At 37.7% G+C, this 22,512-nt stretch overlaps 1 protein-coding gene across 1 annotated transcript; it reads left to right on the plus strand.

Annotated features, from left to right (window-relative positions):
• The first annotated feature begins 1,152 nt into the window (after nt 1-1,152).
• On the plus strand, nt 1,153-16,083 carry xirp1 (xin actin binding repeat containing 1). The gene is made up of 4 exons (XM_030161443.1): nt 1,153-1,244; nt 6,423-6,571; nt 7,728-7,769; nt 8,922-16,083. The coding sequence occupies exon 4, from the start codon at nt 8,922-8,924 to the stop codon at nt 15,792-15,794; it is 6,873 nt and encodes a 2,290-aa protein (XP_030017303.1). The 5' UTR covers nt 1,153-1,244; nt 6,423-6,571; nt 7,728-7,769; the 3' UTR covers nt 15,795-16,083.
• Nucleotides 16,084-22,512: the final 6,429 nt, after the last annotated feature.

Consider the following 22,512-nt stretch of genomic DNA (forward strand, 5'->3'; position numbering starts at 1 on the left):
AAATAAAAAGAGCTAGTGATTATTTCTAATGACTGACTATTGATGTATTTTATTTGCAAAATAAAAACAATTACAAAAGAAAAGAAAACCTATACAACACAATTAAAAAAAAAGTCCTAAATGACAAAAACACATCAGTCCTAATTCATCTCCAATATCTTATTTGTTAATCAAATCATCACCATGTGACCTGAAATCCAAACCAATAGGAATGCTACTAGTAATCATTTCTTAATTAATCAATTAATTTTGTAGTTTATAATATCTGTGAAAATGAAAAAAGTACAGATCTGTGTCTTAAACCCCAAAGATAATCAGTTTTCATCACAGAAAAGGGGATAAATCTGGTAATATTTAGATTTCAGGAGCAGAAATGAGAGAATATTAACTTTTTACTTCATTGATTATCAATATGCATGACTACTTAGAACCATTAATTCATTATATGTTAAATTTGTCATTTAATTAATGTCTAAAAGAATGAAAAATCAGTTTTTTTTTCAGAATAAACATCTTCTGTTCTGTCATGTTTTATTGGGGAGGGCATGTCATCACCAGGTGACCTGAAATCCAGACTGTTACGAGTGATCATTTCTTAATTAATCAATTAGTTTTGATATGTGTGAAAACGGACTGATCAGGGTTTTAAAGTCCAAACATATTCCGTTTTCATCACAGAAAAGGGGATAAATCTTGTCATATTTAGATTTCAGAACCAGAAATGAGAGAATTTTAACTTTTTACTCTATACGTGACAACTTAAACCATTAATTCATCATATATTAAATTTGTCATTTAATTAATGTCTAAAAGAATGAAAAATCTTCCTTTGTAGCTTCATCTGCAAACCGTTTTACCAAAATAGGGTTGTCACTGCTCATGTATGTGCTAGTTCATGTTCCCACTGACACCCACAGAGCAGGACCCACCCAACACCCGTTATAGTGGGTGACAATGCAGCAGTGGGAATGGGTGGGTGGGTGAAGGGTGGGTGGGCTGGCGGAGGGCTGCCCCAGTCCCCGGGTGACTAACAGAGGTGACTGACTCAGTGGAGGAGCAGCCGCCAGACAACATCCCAAAATAGCCCAAGCCTTCCAGAGGGGCAGCGTCCTGATAAAACTCAGCTGCCACCGAGGCCGAGGACTAGAAAGAGTGGAGACGCAGACGAGAGAGGACGGAAAGAAAATAAGAAAAAATCTGACATCAGAGAAACAGGAGTGAGGACGAATCTGAGGGGCAGTTTAGTGAGTACCATCACTTTTAAACCACAACTGTGACTGTGTGGATGGTGGAAATACTGGTTTATGATAAAGGAAAGAGGGATATACTGACTGATGAATGAATGGATGAATGAATGTATGAATGAATGAGCTCAGAGTAAAACTAAACAACAAACTACTTAATTTACAAGTAACTTTAGTGTTTATTCTATTAAAATAGAGCTTCTTCATGTTAATTATTTATAAAAACTAAGCATTCATAGCAGTGACAGATCTAAAAAGACTAAATTAATTAGAGGTGAGTAAAATAATTTCTATTGCACCTTTTTAAATGCATCTATTTTATGTATGTGCATTTATTTCCTTAAATGCTAAATGCCACAAGTCAGAACAGGGTCCTTTTAAAAGAAAAAAATAAATATATATTGATTTTGGATAGAAGTCAGACAATTATTTATAGTTTTTTTATACTTAGTTTAAAGTCAGACTACTATTTATAGTTTTTTTTTAATATGTAATCTAAAGTCAGACTATTATTTATTGTTTTTTGAATACTTAATTTAAAGTCAGACTATTATTTATTGTTTTGTTTATACTTAGTTTTTTTAAATTTTGTTAAAATACAGGATCATTCATTCATTATTTATTTATGTATTATTACTTAAAAAAAAATCTCAGACTAATGGATCATTTTTAATTTAATTTTTTTTTTGTTACATGACTGAAGGTTTTTCTATGTATTTATACTTCGAAGAACACAGGCTGTTTATCTATTTATTAATTTTTACATTATATATTTTCAGACCAAAGACTCACTTTGCAACAAACAACATGTTAGCCATAATGTAGCTAACTCAGCATTTTTTTGTGTGATATATTGCTTATATGATGGTGGTGGTGTGATGCGCAATGTGATATGTCATTTGTGTGATTCGTGACTTGTATGAATTGTTATTTACATCATGTTTTACTTGTATGATGTCTTGTTTATGTCATGTTAAATCTGTGTAAATGGTTGCTCGTGTGACGCTTTCCCTGTATGAGTTGCAGTTTATGTTACATTTGACTCATTCATTGTGTTATTTGTGTGATGTGTCGTTTGTGGGTGTGATGCAGGTTGCCATTACAGTCTGTGAATGTGGTTACACTCTGCAACAGCTGCAGGTGGTGAACAGAGCAAATACCAGAAGCGTTTCACCATCATTTGTCCAGCTGCCAGTCGCCCACATTACTGCGCCGCTAATAGCGCGTCTTCATTCCTGAGAATTAACCCACATCAAAGAGACATGAACCTAATATCTTCATATCACCACGTTGTCGTTTTTTATCCTCAAACAAAATGATCCTCGTATTCTATCGTCTATTCATAGCCGTGTATGTGTCTGTACAGTGATGATAAGTGGTGGAAGTTGACCTCTGTGAGGACTTTAACAGGACGCCAACGGCCCTCGTTCAACTCATTCTGTCTGTTCACCCATCTATGAAAATGCTTTAAGTCCGGACTCGTGAGAGGCGCCAGCGTGCTGCTCCGTCCTTTTGTCCGATCGGAGCTTAGTGTGTGAAAAGGCAGCTAAAAATCTGAACATTATTTACAGCTGAGTGGACTGCAGCGCTGAACTCTGGAGCCATATTATTCTAAGAGCTGCTGTGGTTGAATTTAACATCAACCACACACACAGCGAATCTGGAAAAGTCACTGTTAATCATGTTAATATTGTGACTATTCATACTTTATATCTATTTTCATTTTATTCTATTTTAAGTTCTATTCATATTTTACTTTTTCTAAAATTTAGATTCTATTTTTACTTTTTGTAATTTTATATTTGCTCTATTCTTATTTTCTTACATATTCATTTTTTATTCACTTGACTACTATTCTATTCTATTCTGTTCTGTTCTATTGTATCTTGTTCTGGTCTATTCTATTATATCTCTTTCTATTCTATTCTATTGTATCTTGTTCTATTCTATTCTTTTCTATTCTATTCCATCTTGTTCTATTCCATTCTATTCTCTTGTTTTCTATTCTATTCTCTTGTTTTCTATTCTATTCTATTCTATTCTATTCTATTCTATTCTATTCTATTCTATTCTATTCTATTTTGTTCTATTCCATTCTATTCTATCTTGTTTTCTATTCTATTCTATTCTATTCTATAATAGGCACCAATTTCAGAGGAGGATGCAGGGACTATACCGCCATTAGCATTTATACTCTCATGTTTTTAATTCAGTACCATGTTTAGTACCTTTTTTTTGTATAATATATCAATTCCGAGCTCAGAAAACACTGGATTTTCTGTGTGTCATGTAATTATTCACTGCAGAGGATTAAACATGTTTTAGCTTTCAATCAGCCTCAGTAGTTCTGAATATTCATCTTAAACTCATGCAAACACTTTATATTTTATGGTAAATGAAATAGCTGTATGGACACTTAAATAAAAAGCATAAAAAGTAAATTTAATCTGCAAGAGAATAAATATGTGAGAATAATTCAGATTACCTTATTTCCTAATCTGGTATATTTTCAGCTGGAATCAGAATCATGTATTTTTTCTATAAACTGATGCAGAAAAATTAAAGAAATGAACCTTATAACACCCTTTTTTTCCCTAGGAATGCTCACTTCCTAAAATGAGACTCGGGTCAGGGTTAAACCGAAGAACGATTACGCATTCATTTGACAAGGAAACCTATCTGTGTATCTATATTTAACATATGACTGAAACGTAATCTAAAGTACATCAGTTTAAGATCAAATATGTGGCTAAAAAGTAAACCTAAATAAACCTAAAATAAGGTGTTTAATGCTCAAAACTACAACCTCTGCTTCAACTGTTCTAACAAACCCTACATTCTATGATCATTATTGGAGTAAACTTCTGCTCTCTGTTCACGTCTCCATTAGTTGAGGTCTTACGGTCATTTTTTTTCCATGTCAGTTCGTCACATTCCTCTGGTCAGGTGTTGATGGCCGAGAGCTCACACAAACAATGTGAAAACAATCTGTGTCACTCCAGCTGAGCTAGCAGTTGCTGTTTTTTTTTTTTCTCTTCTTGGGCGTCATGGTCAGTCCATGGTATGTGGCGCTGAGAGGCTGTGTGGCCTCATTTATCTTGTCCAGCACTGGGATCAAAGCATCTGAAACCCGACTGGTTTGTAGCAACGTTTGTCTTCAAGGCAATAAATCAAACCGTTCCCAGTAGCGGAATGTTATACTCTACTCCCCTACATCTTAAAGGTAGTATCAGTATTGCAAAGTATCAACAACAGGTGGATGTCTGATACCAAAATATACTTATGAGTACCAAAACCACCAAGGAATCGGATCCACAGACTGTGTCACTCACTAAACACTGCAAAAATCAAAATCTTACCAAGTGTATTTTTCTCATTTCTAGTCAAAATATCTCATCACACTTAAAATAAGACATAATCACCTAAAGAGTAACATTTCAGTGAGATTAAGAACTTATTTTTAGACAATAGATCTTGAAAGTCTTATATCATGAAATCTTACCAAGATAATTTTCACTTGTTCCACTGGTAGATTCTTCTGCTTAATTCAAGATTTTATTTTGTTTTTGCTTAATTCAAGCATATAAGAATGTGTGTATATATATATATATATATATATATATATATATATATATATATATATATATATATATATATATATATACACACACACACACACACACACACACACTACCAGGCAAAAGTTTGGACTCACCTGGTTTTTCTTTATTTTTATGACTATTTACATTGTAGATTCTCACTGAAGACATCAAAACTATGAATGAACACATATGGAATTATGCAGTTAAAAAAGATGTGACAAAACTCAAAACATGTTTTATATTTTAGATTCTTCAAAATAGCCACATTTTGCTTTTATTACTGCTTTGCGCATTCTTGGCATTCTCTCGATGAGCTTCATGAGGTAGTCACCTGAAATGTTTTCCAAAAGTCTGGAAGGAGTTCCAAATGATGCTGAGCACTTGTTGGCCATCTGTGGTCCATCTCATGTCATTTTAATGAGAAGGTGAGTCCAAAGTTTTGCCTGGTAGTGTATATATAAAACTTTTTATTAATAAGATTTTGCTAAAATTCTTGCATTTTTGTCTAGTTTTTTTTTTTTTTTTTTTTTTTTTTTAAGATTTAAGAATTCTAGCCAAGAATTTCTGTCTCACCCCACTGTCAGATTTTTTTTTTGCTCAATATAATCTAGTTTGACCAAATGTAGGAATATTAAGCTTATTTCTAACAGGGCATTTTTTGCAGTGTAAAATTTATAGCTGCTTGTTTTGAAAGTCTGACAAAATAACACTATATCTTATAATCATCCTGTGCTGCATCAGCTGATAGTTTACATTATAGCTCTGTTAGCTTAGCTCTGTTTTCAGACAGAAAACAGCCACAGTAAAACCACAAATCACCTGTTTTCTGTTTGGTTTGTGTTGTCAGTAGCTGCACTAAAGATCTGTTTGGAAATCCAACAAACAAGGTCAGAACTGTCACAGTTTAGTCAGAACCTTGGATCAACAAATGGCAACTTAGCAAAGATAATAACATCCCATAATAACTTTAAACCTTCACAAGCCTCATAATCAAAGCAGAAATGCTGCCGTGTCAGCATCAACCTCCATTCTTTTCTTTTAGAGCTGTGCCCAGTGGTGAAAACAACATCAGTGCCTCTAGCTTTTTATCACTTTATCACTTTCTTTGACTCTCGAAGTTGTTTCTCCATGGTTCTCATCCCTTCCGGTCACTTTGTGACAAAGGTCAAAGGCCCTCTGGTGTTAGATCCTTCATACTTGACACTCCTAGTATACTTTTACTTGTGATAAGCTTTGCATGCAGAACTCGTAGTTGACTATTTTTGCAGTGTTATATCAACATAAAGGATCTGCATACTTCTACCACTCCGATTTATTGTGGGACATGCTGCAGATGAAATAGTTTCCACGTCTACACTGAGAGTAACAACAGAGACCAGATAAAAAGATTCCAACGTCACTATAAATACACACACTATAAGCATCACTATAAATAACAACCACACACTTAACATATAAGACCTACTTTTACAAAAGTGTGCTCAGTAACTTTATCAATAAAGCTGCACACAAAAACTGATAAAGACTGATGATTCTTATTTTTTTCTATCTTTGTTTTTGACCTTTTCTTTCTCAGATGATAAAAGTAGTCATTCATTGACTAAGGGGGGTCCACCAGGCCAAAGCAGAGACCGGATACCTACTTCCTCCTCGGTGAGAGACAGATCAGCGCTCTATCTGTCAAGAGCAGCAGCTATCGACGCGACAGCAGGTTCAGCACAGCCAGTGAGTTCCTGAAATGCCTCTCATTCCTCCATCACACTGAGGTCAAAGGGCTTCAATAGAGAAAAACCACAGACACAACCAGAGCGAAGGCATTTAACAAATCTACCGCTTGCCCTGAATATATATAATAACTAGGGCTGTCAAAATGAATGCATCAATGTGGATTAATCCATCATCATGATTTATCCGATTAAAAATTTTAATGCAATTAATCCACCTGGGGTGCAGAATGACTCTGACCGTCTGTGGTAACACATTTGGGGCAGTTTGTCCAAGTAGAGTTAGCGTCGCACATGAACAAATGGGCAGTTGATCCTGTAGTGACAGGCAGCAGAACCAACCCATAAAGATGGAAGACACTAAACAGCCTGTTGGCCCTTGGGGTGGGAAATATGAGGACAAAAAAAAAAAACAAGACAGAACAGTTGTTTCAAGTTGTTTTGTTGAAACTGTTGAAGGTGTTTAATAAACACGTTAGGTACATATATGTTCCTTTCTTTCTTGAGTCTGTTTGCTCATGCAAAATGAAATGCAACTAGTCATGATTAAAAATGAATATTTAATCATGATTAATCCACAGCAACCCTGTGATTAAATTAAAAATTTTAACTGACAGCACTAATAACATAACCTAGTTATTATTATTTATTCAGTACTTTTCCACTTGTCTCTACGAGCACTTTTATTCTGTGATTACTAAACTATCTTTGTCTCTCTCTCTCTCACTCTCTCTCTCTCTCTCTCTCTCTCTCTCTCTCTATATATATATATATATATATATCATACTATAATATTATAACATAATGAGCTACTTATTATTACTATTATTATAATTACTACTATTTTGCCACTTGTTTCTGCTAGTACTTTCCAATGTGCAGTTGTGAGTGTTTTTACATTAGTTTTTTTTTTTTAATAGTTATGCTATTGTATTGGTTTTTACTTGTATGCTCAGTGTTGTGCTGCTTTTGAAACCTCAATTTCTTGAGGGTTCTGCCCAAAGGATCAATAAAGTTCTATCTAATGTAATCTAATCTAATGTAATCTAATAGAAATGTGTAAATCATAATACTTTAATGATCCCCGGGGGAAATTGGGTAAATATATCTGTTGCAGAAAAAACTCTTTTCTTATGTTCTTGTCTTCTGTTTATCAGGAATTCATTAGTACACCAGGAAAAAAGACCAAAAACAATAAGGTACTGTAACGATCATTTTACGTCTGTTGAGTGTGTGGTTTCATACTTTGCTTGCATGAAAAAACACCAAGAGACTGAAAAGGAAAAGTAATTATGAATGCAGTAACTGTAGTGACACAATATGAACAAAAATACTGAGACACATCACACCTAAAGTTTGTAGGATTTCCAATACCTGTTAATTTATAATATTATCATGATAAAAATGTTCACATCAGTCAAATGTCAGTATTTATCTAGATAAATTTCAGTGAATATTAATATTTCTTTTACGTTTAAAAGCTGATTATTCTGAGTGAAAATTGATGTTTATCATGGCTCTTTAAATGATTACTTCTTATAATGATTATTTAACCTGTCTAAATTTTGGGTAAAAACAAACTCAAAAGCATTTTCTAAGGTTTTAAAAGACAATGTAAACAAAAGATGAAACCATAAAGATGACATAAAAACATGTATTGTAGCAATATTTTAACACAACAAAACATTATATTTGTCATGATTGTTTTATTTCTCAGGCTCCTATTTGCAATGAAACACCTGAATGCAATATTTGTATATTTTTGAATGACGCAATGAAGATTTCTTTGTTTCCGAAGCACAAAGGGGGAAATAAAAAAAAAACCAAAAAAACAAAAAAAAAAACAAAAAAAAAAACAAAACAAGCAAAAGCAAACCATACTTTTAATCAAGTGTATCTGTTATTTGCCCAGAATTGAATACTCTATCCCTAATAATATATTCCTTGAAATAATTACATTTAGTGCTCTAAACAAGTATTAACTTTTACCTTTAAGTCAATTTTGAGGTAAGAAATGATGGACAAATAACTCAATTATTTGCAGATATAATCAACAAATATCTCTCAGAATCATTTACTTTTATTTTAAAAAACAGTTAATACTTGTCAAATACACCAGGTTTTCTGTGTGACGTCTCCCTACTAACAGCTATGAAGTGTTTTGTTAACCCCGGTGTGAAAAAAGGATTGTTTGCTGTGAAAACCTCAAGTCGACACAGATTCAGGTAAAGTATGGCTTCACTTTCTAACTGCATGTCATTGTAATACTTGCATGTGCTTAAATTAATACCATTTGTAATAAATGAATCCTGACAATGTTACTCCCATCTGTTTTTTTTTTTTATTTCAAGATGGCTGACGGAGCAAGGAAAGTCACAGTTTCACACTCACCTCATGATGAAGACGACCTACCACTTCCTCCTCCTCCACCTCCTGTACCACCTCGACCCCTCGATTATGAAGGGCCTTCAGCGTCGGGCAACCTCCCTGTGCCTCCACCTAAAGAAACCTTCTCCACATTTTACCAACAACGGCAGAAGAGTGAGCTGAAGAGGCTCTTCAAACACATCCACCCAGACCTGAGGGCCAGTCTTGACGATGTTGTGGATGAAGACATAATGAAGGCGGTGCGGTCAGAAAGTTCTCAAGCAGAAGACTCTTATCAGGGAGAAGTCCAGTCCATGAGGTGGATCTTCGAGAACTGGACTCTGGATAATATCGGGGATCCTCATGCGACCAAGAAGCTATTAAATGAGGAGGACTTAACAGGTGGAGACGTCAGAGGCACCTCCTCTATGTTTGAGCACATTGAGAGCAGCCAACAAATGTCTGCATTTGCTAAAAGACAGTCCTCTGTCAGAGGTGATGTGAGAACATCAACATGGCTGTTTGAGACCCAGCCTTTAGATTCTCTAAATGCTTCAAGACGTGAAGACAGTGAAGTGGTTGAGGCAGTGCTGAAAGAACCTATCCAATCAGGGGACGTAAGAGGGACTCGACTGCTCTTCGAGTCCAGACCACTCAGTGACTTGGGTCGATGCAACTCCGTAGAAGACCACAGCTTCCTGAAACTGAGGTCTGAGGTCCAGGAACAGAAAGGAGATGTCCAGAAGACTGTGAAGCTCTTCCAGGCTGAACCCTGCTGTGCTATCAGAGACAATAGCGGCAACATCCATGAGATCAAATCCATCTGCAGAGAGGAAATCAACAGCAGCAACATCAGCACTGCACGCTGGCTTTTTGAAACCCAGCCTTTAGATTTTATCAATAAGGGAACTGATAAAGTTAAAATAATCCGAGGCATATCACTGGAAGAGGGTCACAGAGCAGGAGTCGACAGGAAGAGGTGGATGTTTGAGACTCAGCCTTTTGACACGATACAAGAGGTGACCAGAAGCAACATGTTTGAAGGAACAGAGGCAGGGTGTACAACAGAGGTTGATGTGGAGAAGAAGAAGAAACTCTTTGAAATGCATCCCCTGTCAACACTGAAGGGAGACTCTGCAGAACAAACATTGGAAAAGGAAGAAATAATTGGAGGAGATGTAAAGACATCACTGTGGTTGTTTGAAACTCAACCCATGGAGGCTCTTAATGACAACTATGAGGTTGGGCGACTGAAGAAAATCACACTTTCAGCCAATGAACAGGGAGAAGTAAAAGGAAAAAAGCAGATGTTTGAGAGCTGCAGCATTCAAAAGACAACCTCATTCAAGGAACAAGAGATTGAAAAAGGAGATGTTAAAGGATTCAAGCATCTTTTTGAAACAATTCCCCTCAGTAAGCTTGCTCATTCTGATAAAGAGAACAATGAGAACTATGAGAAGGAAAATGCCATTGCAGCAGGAAACGTCAAAGATAACAAAGCATTGTTTGAGACAACTCCTCTATATGCATTAAAAGACAGCTCTGGAAATCTCCATGAGGTCACAGCGGTCAGCCGGGAGGAATTTATCAAAGGGAAGGTCCAGAACTATAAGTGGATGTTTGACACCAAGCCATTAGATCAGCTTGTGGAAGGAAAAAGTAATGTTGAGGTTATTAAAGGCATCACCAGACAGGAAGACACAATGGGAGACGTCAAGACGGCAAAGTGGCTTTTTGAAACTCAGACAATCGATGGGATTCATTCCAAGTTCAACCAATCACAGCAAAGTTCTTCAGGAGAAGAAGAGCTCCGTAAAGGTGACGTGAAGACCTGCAAATGGCTATTTGAGACACAGCCTATGGACATATTGTATGACAAAACACAAAAAGTGAGTGATAAAGATGCCATTGACAGTACCAATGTCAAATCTTTCACGTGGCTTTTTGAATCACAGCCTCTAGACAGCATCAAAGATGGTGAGGAGTACAATCTGAAGCTCTGCAGCACCATAAAGGATTCTGTCAAATCTGAGGTTGGTGTCCAAATGGTTAAACATCTTTTTGAAACAGAAACCTTGGACAGAATTCAGAGGGATGCAAAGTCAGAACGAGACATAAGATGTGTCAGCCAGGTCAACTTACAGTCAGGTGATGTTTCAAGAGTCAAAGAACTTTTTGAGTCCCAGTCACTTGATGAAATTGGCTCAGAAATAGTGTCAGCTGATATTCAGAACCAAGACGAACACATCGAGAAAGGGTCAGTAAATAAATTCACATGGATGTTTGAAAACTGCCCCATGAACATGATCAATAAGAATGAAAATGAAGAAAATGCGCAGAGAGTGAGTAGTATTGAGAGTGGAGATGTACAGAACAAAAAATTCATATTTGAAACCTCATCACTTGACAAAATTCATGAAGAAGACCTCGAACAGAAGTCAGTGTGTGTGGAGAAGCCTGTGAGCAGTGTTGATGTGAAATCAAGCTCCATGATGTTTGAGTCACTGCCATTGTACGCTATTAGAGACAAAGAGGGGCAATTTCATGAGGTCACAACTGTAAAAAAAGAAGAAGTAATGAGTGCTGATGTAAGAGGTGCGAGGTGGATGTTTGAGACAAAGCCCCTTGACGCTATCAAGGCAGAAAATGAAGTTTACGTCATCCGAGCTGTGACCCAAGAGGATGTCAAGAAAGGAGATGTCAAATCAGCCAGGTGGAAGTTTGAGACCCAACCCCTGGACTCATTTACACACCAAGAAGAGCCCTCTGTTAAAGTTATTGAAGATTTGGAAAGCGGAAACGTGCAGCTGAATAAGCAGATATTTGAATCTGAACAGTCATCCAAGAAGTTTGTTAGAATGGTCAGTGTTACTGACGTTCAGCGAGGCGATGTCAGAACCTCCACCTGGCTCTTTGAGAATCAGAGCATTGACAGTCTAAAAGGGGAACCTCAGGAGCAGAGTCCAGTAAAAACAGTCCACAGGGAAGACAGTCAGAAAGGAGATGTGAAACGCTGCACTTGGCTGTTTGAATCCCAGCCATTGGACAAGATCAAAAAACCTGAGACCACCACACCACAAGGTATCGAGGAGGAGATACCAAAAGCCGACGTGAAATGCACCACCTGGCTCTTTGAGACAACCCCACTGGACCAAATCACTGCCAACAGTGTAGCTGAGACTCTTTCATATCTGTATCAAAAGAGTTTTATTCACTCAAGTGGCATCATAATTGAAGCCAGTGAGAGTAAGAATGTCAACATGGCAAAATATCTCTGTGAAACCAGTGAAGGTGTGAAAATCCAGAAGGAAGAGGTTGTTGGTGGTAACATCAGAAACATAATGTTACAGCTTTTACTCAAACCAACCCTAAAGCCACAAGTGACTCTTCTAAGAGAAGTGGAAGAAGGTAAAGTGAATACCACAGTAGTAGAACTTCCTGTCTATCAGACAACAGCGATCAGCCTTGAGAGGGATCAGAGAATACAAAACACAGTCCGGATGATTGAGGAATTACTCGTCCAGAGCAAAGACTTGAAAAAAGGAATCATAATGCAAGAGACGGAAGATGGACAAGCAGAGATGTCAGTTTACTCACTCATTTGCCACTCTGAAACCAGAGTAGAGAGTCATGTAATAGAACGAGGAGATGTTAAGTCCACTATTGGAAATCTGTTAGCGACAGCCAACACTCAGAAGACTGCAGTGTCATGTAGAGTGGATGAAACTGAAAAGGGGAATGTTAACTTGTACAAAAGCTGCATTGAGAAAGGAGATCTTCATTACCTAAAGAGTCTTCAGTGTGAGGCAGCAGGAGATGAAGTTGATCACAGCTTTGTGGCCAAGGATCAGATTGAAATTGTTCAAGGGGATGTGAGGGAAGCAAAGAGAAGTCTCTGTCAGCAGAAAGACCAGGTGGAGCGAACCATTTCTGATGTTTTGCCAGGAGATGTCAAGAACACTAAAAAGGTGTTTTCATCAGAGTGCTCCTTCAATGTTGAAAGCTGTATTCCAAAGGAAGAAATAGTCCGTGGAGATGTCTCCTCTGCTAAGCACCAACTTACGGTAAAGCAGCCTATAATGGTAGAAAAAGAGGAAATTGTGGCCGGTGATATCAAAGCAACAATGGAGTCATTAGAACGTGCAAAGCAGCAGAGCATGACAATAGAGCGTGAGATAATTAAACCTGGTACTATTTACGACATGGACTTGTCCCAAGCTCCTGAAACAGAAGGAAGTCAACCACAAAAGGAAGTTATAATATCTGGAGATGTGAAAGCAGCCAAAAAGTCTCTTGAAATAGCCAAGCAGCAAAGCATGCATGTGGAACGTGAAGTGACTGTTCCTGGAAAAATATATAACCTGAACATCTCAGCACAAGAGGAAACCTCCTCAACAGTGATGCAATCTTCATCTTCCTCAAGATGCCAGCAAATCAAGACTTACCCTAAGGTCAGTGATGCAGTGAAAGATCAGGAAAACCATGTTTCCTTTGAGGCTTGTCCACAAAGTGCAGTTCTAGTCAGTAATGGTGCACCAGAGTCACTGCCACCTTTTCTAAATTATGAGTGTAATGGTGAGACAAATGAGGATGAGACAGGAGAAGTTATCAGAGGTGATGTCAAGGCAGCCATTAAGTCTCTGCAGAGTGCAGCCACAGAGCAGAAGCTCCTAGATAAAGAAGATATTGTAAGAGGTAATGTCCAATTGGCTTTACAGTCTCTTGAGAAGTCTAGTGTAAATGTATCCAAAGGAGACTTTAAAGCTGCAATGATATACAGGAACTCAGGGAGGGCTTGTTCAGGAAGGAGCAAGACTGTTCACAAGCAGTGTGTTGTGATGTCTGTGCCTCCATCTGACACAAACCTGTCTCCTTCAATTTCAGTAACCCGTGACGAGCATCCATCCATTACAACACAGAATTCAACACCTGTACAAAATGGAAACTCTAAATCGTCTGGCTCTGAAAGAGTTATTCCACCTCCTCTCCCTCAAAATACAAGTGAAAAACAAGATGAGAGGCCAACTTTGCCACCAAAACCACAATGGACAAAATCTGTAGTCGTGGAAGAACAGAAAATCCCAGTATCATCCTCTGAAGTCATTCCTCCCAATGTAAAACAAAGGGAGTCAGTCCACATGTCCTTTACAGATACATCACTACAAACAACACATAGCAAAAGCAGTGAAGCACATGAAACACACAACCAGCAATACTGTCAAGAAGCAGTGAAAGACTTGAATCAAACCAGCCAGTGTCTAGAAACTCTCTCAAAGAATCAAGACTGCAGGACAAATAATACAGGCAACATATCAAAAAAAGTAATGGTGTTGAACACTGCTGAGGTGGAAATGGAAAGAAATGTGATACAGAAAATAAATGCAGCTGAGGAGATCCAAATGTGCATGAAGAACTACGCAGAAGAGTCTAAACATGAAATGAACATGAGCTTGCAGGCTGCTCTGCAAAACTTTGAAAGAAAAGGTAACGAGACTCTCAACAAAAGAGGCCCTTCGCTGTCCAAGAAGGTAAAAGTAACAAATGAACCTGTCAGTCAAACTCCTCTACGGCAAAAATCACATTCAAGTCCTGCCAATAAACAGAATAAGACTGATGCTCAAACATCAGAGACCAATAATCCAGTTGACGTCTGTTCCACTCAGCAGAACAACCTCACTGAAAAGCAAGAAAACACAGAAGGAAAAGTTGTTCTCAGGGAGAAAAAAGGAAAAGAGACAGAGGCCGAGAGACGACAGAGGCTCTCCGTCCACAAAGAGGAGATTATGAAAGGAAATGTTAAGGCAGCCATGGAAATTTTCGAAAATTTAAGGAAACGAGAGGAGCTGAAAGGAATCCTTTCTCAAGTGGAGGAGATCGAGGGAGAATCCAGCAGTGCAGGTGACAGCTCCTTGAAGACATTATATAAGGATGTTCCCGATTGGGTGGTTACACAGAGCAGAAATGCAAAGCAAAGTAAAACGGAGGAAAAGAAAGTTGAAGTAGAGTCACAGGACGACGATCTGGAAAGCATCTCCTCGGTTGAGACTGCGTTTGAAGATCTGGAAAAAGCAAGTAAGGATATCATCCATCTGAAGCAAGAAACTTTAGCGAAACTTCTTGACATTGAGGAAGCGATCAAAAAGGCTTTATACTCTGTCTCCAATCTGAAATCTGAGGCTGACATTGCAGGGTTGTCAGGTCTATTTGATGAGTCTTTAAAATCTGAGCAAAGCTTTCAACCTGGCAACAACATCAGGAAAATAAGTATTGGCTCAAGCAAAACTAAAGCAGGTCAAACCAAACAGAAAACTGACATGAAAACTACAGCAGACTCCAAACAAGCTCACAGTAAACCACTTATCAGACAGTCATCATCCCAGTCCTCTCCATCATTCATCTCTATTCATTCAGCTGCGAGGAAACCAGCTGAGAAGCCTTCTATGTCAACCTTTAAACCAAAAACAGAGGGTGACAGTCAATGTTGCCATGAGTCCACTGAGACCTCAAAAACCCCCCAAAGTCCCACACAACGCAAAGTCAGCGTCCTCGAGGTTAAAACCGTTCCTGAGAAACCTGCAGGAATATTTGGCAAAAAAATGGTGAGTGAAACATATGAGGAAACTGACGGCTTTGGCAACGTATTTGTTTCCTCTGTGACTTCGACAGTCGTCACCAAACAGTCTGACAGTAAAACACCGGCACTGTTTGAAGTAGTTGGAAATCCAGCCAGATATGAAGTCATGTCATCACCATTGATGAGAAGATCTGGTCGCCCTTTTGAAGATAAAGTCCTGAACAAACCCAAGGAGGAAGGCACTGTGTTTGTAACATTCAGCCAACCAGTGGAAAAACACTAAAATGCCACATTTCCTTTGACTTTAATGATCAGTTATTCCATTTGTGTATTCCCTTTTACCCCTTATAAATGAAAAGGTTTTGTAAGTTGAAAAAATGCTGATAAAGAGCTTGACTTTTAATTAAAATGACTTGTCTTATAGATTTTATACTGTAACCATATGATAAAGTGTAAATTCTTTTATTAAGGTTAAGCATATAGTTGATGTTTTATGTTCTGTTGTGTAAATTGTCAAATAAATGACAGTGAAAGAAACATATGACTATAAAAAGTGATTTCTAGCCTTTCTGTTGGCTGTTCATTCTTTACACATCATTTTATAGGTTCGCGTGTGAAGTTTAGTGACAACTAGTGGTGAAGAAAATTGAAACTACTCAAATACCACAACACCCTGCTCTACAGTAGCTGCAAAAAAGTGTTTGTTATATTTGAGCGTTTTGGTCAAGTCATTAGTTTGGTTCACACTAAAATATAGTAGTTAATTTAAATACCAGCTGCTCTAAAACAGAAATAAAGGAGAATAAAATCAAATCTGAGCTGCTGGTGAAACATGGTGGACAGTAATGAAAATATAATCATCATTGCACAGTTGACCTTTAAAAATCAAAGATGAATCATTGTGGAGCATCACCTTATATTAAATACAATTACCCATAAAGTTGGAATAAAATAAATTTTCCTCTTGTAATAAAATTATTGTGACAAAGTGGTTTATTCTTGATAGATAATGTATAACTGGGACTCAGTATGTTATCATTGTACCTGGTCAAAGGTGTTTACTTATGTGTATAATTAGGAATAAAATAAAGGAAGTGTCTGAAAATAAAATCATTATAACTTTATGGGCAACAGTGTATTTGTGTAGATTAGGAATGGTGATTCCAAATCTGAAATCAGAATTTCTCTATTAAACATATTTGTTTTACATACAATTTATAGCCATTAGCAACATATCATGCCAATGTTTTAGTGTTTTAGTCGTGGCTCCCCTGGATAGCAGTCCAGGAGGAGGCAACGTATAGGTGTGAAGTCAGCACACCTGTGATAGAAGAATAGACAGAGAACGCATTTCGTGCTGTTACTTCACACAGGGGATTTTTATTGTTCTTCGCAAATCATTGAAATGACCAACATTGATTGACTAACATTACTATTAGTGTCCCTAGTTTCTCTCTTACTGTCTAATCACATAACTGACAGGCAAATTACAATCATGTTCCTTTACCACAATTTTCACTGTGACATGACCTGTATAGAGGGAATGCACATACGTCACTTCCCCCCTGGGCCACGCCCCTCTAAGTCAGACTGAGTGGCAAAAACAAACCGGCTCAACATGGCGGAGCATAGCAGTAACGACAGCGAGAGCGGAAAAAATGTGGAATATAACATGAAAATAAAGACAATTGGACTGGACATGGATCCATACAAGCTACCAAACGACAAGTGGTCTACGAACATTGATATGTGGCCGGAAATCACGTATTCTGACATTTATATGAACCTGATTTCAATGCCGGGAAAATACACAATGCAAAGCCTGAAAGCATACAAAAGCTAAAGAGTTGTTGACATCCCCGTCATCGTTAATTAGAGGATTACAGCTGGTGAGTGCTTTCAATTCAACATACTATTGCTTTTGAGGTTTTATGTCAGTGCAGACATATTTTCTTGGCGGTGATTGCCAAGGTAAAGGCCCAGCAGTAGTGCTCACAGTTCACTAGTGATTTACTGGAGTTGAACCCTTAGTATTGACCCAAGTGAGTGGATGATCTACTGGTACTTTGGATATTTATGTATAGTTAACATCAAATACTTGATACAACACAGCTACAACAGCTTTGTGCTAGAGTACTCCCTTATTTGGAAAACTAGGTTAGCCTCAGTTTAAGCTAGTTTACAAATCATGTAGAGCATGAGGTCCATAATCACACAAATGAAGACAAAAAAGTTTGTTATGAAATATAGAACTAAATGACAGATGCTAACATTAAGAGCTTTACTATGAAGTAACGTTAGCCAAAACGATATGTAATTTAAGGTATGATTTTACGCAAGAACACAGCATAAATTAATGTTACCTGACACAAAATGGCAACCACAAATCCAGGTTTCGTTGCCTGGATTCCTGTTATTTTCTACGAATTGCAGCGATCCATCTGCTTCTTCTGTCTTTGGCTTTAGGTAGCCGGTAAAACGATAGCTCCGAGTGCTTTTTAAACCTATTTGTGCAATCAATGGCACAACAGCTCTTCCCCATTTTTTAGATTGTTCTAAAGTTTTCGCAGTATTCAAGCCAAAGCTGCTACTTGTCTCCCTCTTTCTGCCACTCAGTGGACGTAACCGCGGTGACTTCCGCTAGCGGTAACGTTATGTGCATACCCTCTATACCAGGGGTGTCAAACTCATTTTCTTCCGGGGGCCACATTCAGCCCAATTTAATCTGAAGTGGGCCAGACCAGTAAAATAAAAGCATGATAGCCAATAAATAATGACAACTCCAATTTGTTTTAGCACAAAAATAACATTCAATTATGCCAATATTTACATTTACAAACTATTCAAACATAAAGGATGTGAATAACCTGAAAAAAATGAAATTTGTTAAGAAATGTGATTACAATTTTATCAGTGTTCTGCCTCGACTTACCATGTATACATATGCATAACAGATCCGATCTACAAAAGCACAAAACATTCAGTAACAGGCAGAAAGTTGTTAAAATTGCACTTAATTTACTTCACACATTTCAGGTTGCGCATATTTGATCAAGTAATTCACATTTTATTGTTAAAGGACAGTTTGTTAATGTAAACATTTTCATAATTTAATGTTTTTTGCACTAAATCAAAGAGAAAAAAATGGTGCTGTCATTATTCATAGATTATTATGATATTATTTTGAGTTTGATGCCCTAACTTGCACTTTGCAAATTCATCCCACGGGCCAGATTGGAACTGTTGACGGGCCGGTTTTGGCCCCCGGGCTGCATGTTTGACACCTGTGCTCTGTACATTTACCTTTTTAACAAATGACCTTCATCAAATTACTGTTTTTAAATCTCTTTTAAGTGTGTATAGTTTTTAACTTGTTCAAATATTTATAGTTTTAACAAACTATGAATTAATATTTAAACTAGTCATTTTATGCATTATCATAAATATCCAGTAGGTAGCATTGTTCTTAACAATGGCTACCCTGTATTTGATACAATTTTACAATATAAGCATTTCTGGTATATGGTAATAAACCCAAAATATGCACACTTGGTGACAAATAAAACCAGTAAATGTCATACTGCTTGAAAAACGTTTCATAAATATCTTTAGATAAAGTAATCAAATAGTTCCTCACATCTGGATGAACTCCACCCCCGCTGCACTCCCCATACTCTTGACCGTTAGCATTAGCAGGTTAGCTTATACAACACGAGCTCAAATTTAACACAAATACCCTTACAAAACCTATTTTGGTCTCTCTGTTCCTACAATATAATCTCAGACATTTTAGGACTCTTACAGTTTATATTGAAATCTTGACCTATTCGTGTTTACCAACCTGTGATAGAATAGACAGAGCACACGTTCCATGCCGTTACTTCACAGAAAGGATTTGTGTTGTCCTTCCTTTGGTGCATAACCTACTCTCTACCACTGTGCGACATGCGCCATCTATTGGTCGGTATAAGGAATTGCACCCAACTCCAATGAGTTGTATGGACTCTGTGCACGGCGCCACTACTTCCTGAACTTCAGGTGGTTTCTTTATTTCCTGTCTTTCATTATTGGACACACTGATTAAACCAGGTGTGCCTGCTACTTCTTGGCGTGACTACTGATTAATAAGGCACACCTGGATGAATCAGTGTGTCCAATAATGAAAGACAGGAAATAAAGACCCCACCTGAAGTTCAGGAAGTAGTGGGGCTGTTCATAGAGCCCATTGGAACCAGATGTATTACAGATGAATTGAAGAAAAATAAATTAAAGAATAAAATAAAAATTGTAGGGGAGCCTGTTTTTTTTTTTTTTTTACACACATATCTTTTAAGCACCTTTTGCATACACATAACTATTACCAAGCCTCTACATATTTCTATAAATTATTATACATAATAATTTACTCATGAACTAAACTAGATTTTCTAGTGCTTTGGCAGTAGCTTTGGTGTCTCCATTGAAAGCAAGAAATAAATTTCCTGTAACTGAGCAAATATTCCACAAACCCGGAATGTTGTTTGATTTCAATGAAACAGAGTATAGCTTCTAACTACTGAGAGTCTGCTCTGGTATTTATGTCTTACTTTACTGTGTTCTTTTAACTCAGAGACAAGCAAAGACAAAAGTGAACTGACAAAAACTATATATATTATCCTCATCATAGTTCCAGTCATCAGTCAAGGAAATGTGCTCGGCATGTTTGACACCGGTTTATCCGATGGAAAAAATGGTGGCCAATAAACTGATCCTGCACAAGAACTGTTTCTGCTGCAAACACTGTACGAAGAAGCTCAGGTGAGATATCTTCAGTTTAGGAGATGAAAATATGATCATATGATGAATCTCTGATCATAAATGGCTTAGATTTAATGAGAATGATTAATTTGAGATGGCTGATTTAACAAGATATGACATAATAAGATGTTTGGTGTTATTTGTCATTGCAGCATTCACAACTATGCATCTCTTTATGGAGAATTCTACTGCACTTCTCACTATCAACAGCTTTTTAAAAGAAAAGGGAATTATGATGAGGGATTTGGGCATCAGCAGCATAAAGACCGCTGGCTTCCGAAAACTAATGGGACAGATGAACCGGATGCCAGGTTGACACCAAAAACAATAAAAAGCTGGCTGAACACTGAGTCACCAGTTACAGTTTTGGTGAAATCAACACCAAAAGAGCCAAGACGTAACAGCGGGGCTGATGTTAAAGGTAAATTGAAAATGAGCTGGCCACCAGAGAAGAAGAGTTCAGCGGTTAAACAATCACAAATAAATGTACCAGGTCAGAAAAATAGGATCTCTGACTTTGGAAAATCAGCTGCACAGAATGTACACATTTCAAGGAGTCAGAAAAATGACACCAACCAATTAAAACCAAACCAAGGTTTAATAAAAGAAAAAAAAAGAGCAGCGGTTATCAAAGTTCACTTCTGCATTCAAAGAGCAGTCTCAGAAAATGACATTTAATTCAGGTGGCAAGTTGACATTGAATGAACCAAAACCTACCCTTAACCCACCTAGAGTACAGCGGTTTCAGGACAACATCTCTCAAAGAAGCCAAAATGTTTCTATTATAGTCAAAAACCACACATTTAATCACACAAATATGGCAGCTCCTGCAAAAACAGACCATAACCCAGCACTGAAGATGCATCAGACATCCTCTCATCCAAACAAAGTAAAGAAATCTGTGCGGTTTGCCCCAGATGTTGATGTTGCTCAGGATGATCAACCCTCCTTCTTGGTAAAAGAAGACGAGTACAGTCACCAGCTTTTGTTCCACACTGAGCAGGACAAAGAACCCAATGATGTCGATGATGTAAGTGGGAAAAATAGCACTGATGACGTGGCATCCAAGCTTAGAAATCAGGAAAATGAACAGAATTCTGAGCCGCGTGAATGTAAAAGCCATGAAGAGCAAAATGTTGAAGTTGAGAGAAGTGTAGAAATCCCACAGATCGTAGAGAATGAAGGTTTTATTAATCTGAATAGAGTAGTGGAGGATGATGCACTAACTGAAACATTCAATTCAACTCAGCAACTTGAGACACAACAGGAGCCAGTTGGAAACCTTGATCTCAGTCTAAGGAACTCCAAAGACACATGTGATTTAGAAACCTCAGATACTCTACACACCTCTACAGAGCAAGTAACCAATGTAGGAGCCAAAGAAACGGAATCATCACCAACAAATGAGGTAGAAAACGGTGCAAATGAGAAGAAATCTGTTGTCAGAACAAATTCTCTGAAAGGGTCAGAAAAGACGAGGACTAAACTTGGATCCTGGTCCAAGGGGAAGAGTCCGCTGTCAAAGCTTTTCACATCAGGTGGGAATGAAAAGATGAACAAAGCTGAAGCGAAGAAACCAGATGTGAAACCTGCTGGTGGACTCTTAGGGAGGTTGTTTCAGTCATCATCAGAAAAGAATGATGATGCTGTGAGATCAGCTGAGCAGGACGGGAGAAATGACAGAGAGGAGAAAAACAAAGAGGTGAAAAAGGAGGAAGACACGACTCAAAGGTCTGCAATGGATCTAGAAGATGTTCAGACTAAAACAGTAGAGAGTAACAAAAGTAAATCAGCTGCAAAAACTGAGGCTCAAGAATCCATTTCACAAAGTAGTGTAGCTTCAGACCTGCCTTTCACTGATCCTGGACCAGCTGAAGCTAACGATCTTCACAATAAAGTCCTGGCAGATCCGTTAAGTGCTAGTTCTGTCCCTGTTGAACCAGAAGATGCCAAGAAACCAGATGAGAAACTGAGTGGAGGACTCTTTCAGTTGTCAACAGAGAAGATTGAGGACACTATGAGATCAGCTGAGGAGCATGAAGGACATGAGAAAGACGAGAAAAACCCTGAGGAGATTAATGTGGACCACAGTATATCTAAAGAAACCGCTGACCCCAAAACAATGAATGGTAACGAAACTGACGATATGAGTACATCTACAGAGGAACCCACTCAATTAAATGTACAAATGAGTCTAGCTTTCA

This window comes from Sphaeramia orbicularis, chromosome 17 (genome assembly GCF_902148855.1).
Source record: "Sphaeramia orbicularis chromosome 17, fSphaOr1.1, whole genome shotgun sequence".
NCBI lineage: Eukaryota > Metazoa > Chordata > Actinopteri > Kurtiformes > Apogonidae > Sphaeramia > Sphaeramia orbicularis.

What these genes read in the sequence shown, in the direction of transcription:
- xirp1 (XM_030161443.1), top strand. Translation starts at nt 8,922, where the DNA reads ATGGCTGACGGAGCAAGGAAAGTCACAGTTTCACACTCACCTCATGAT.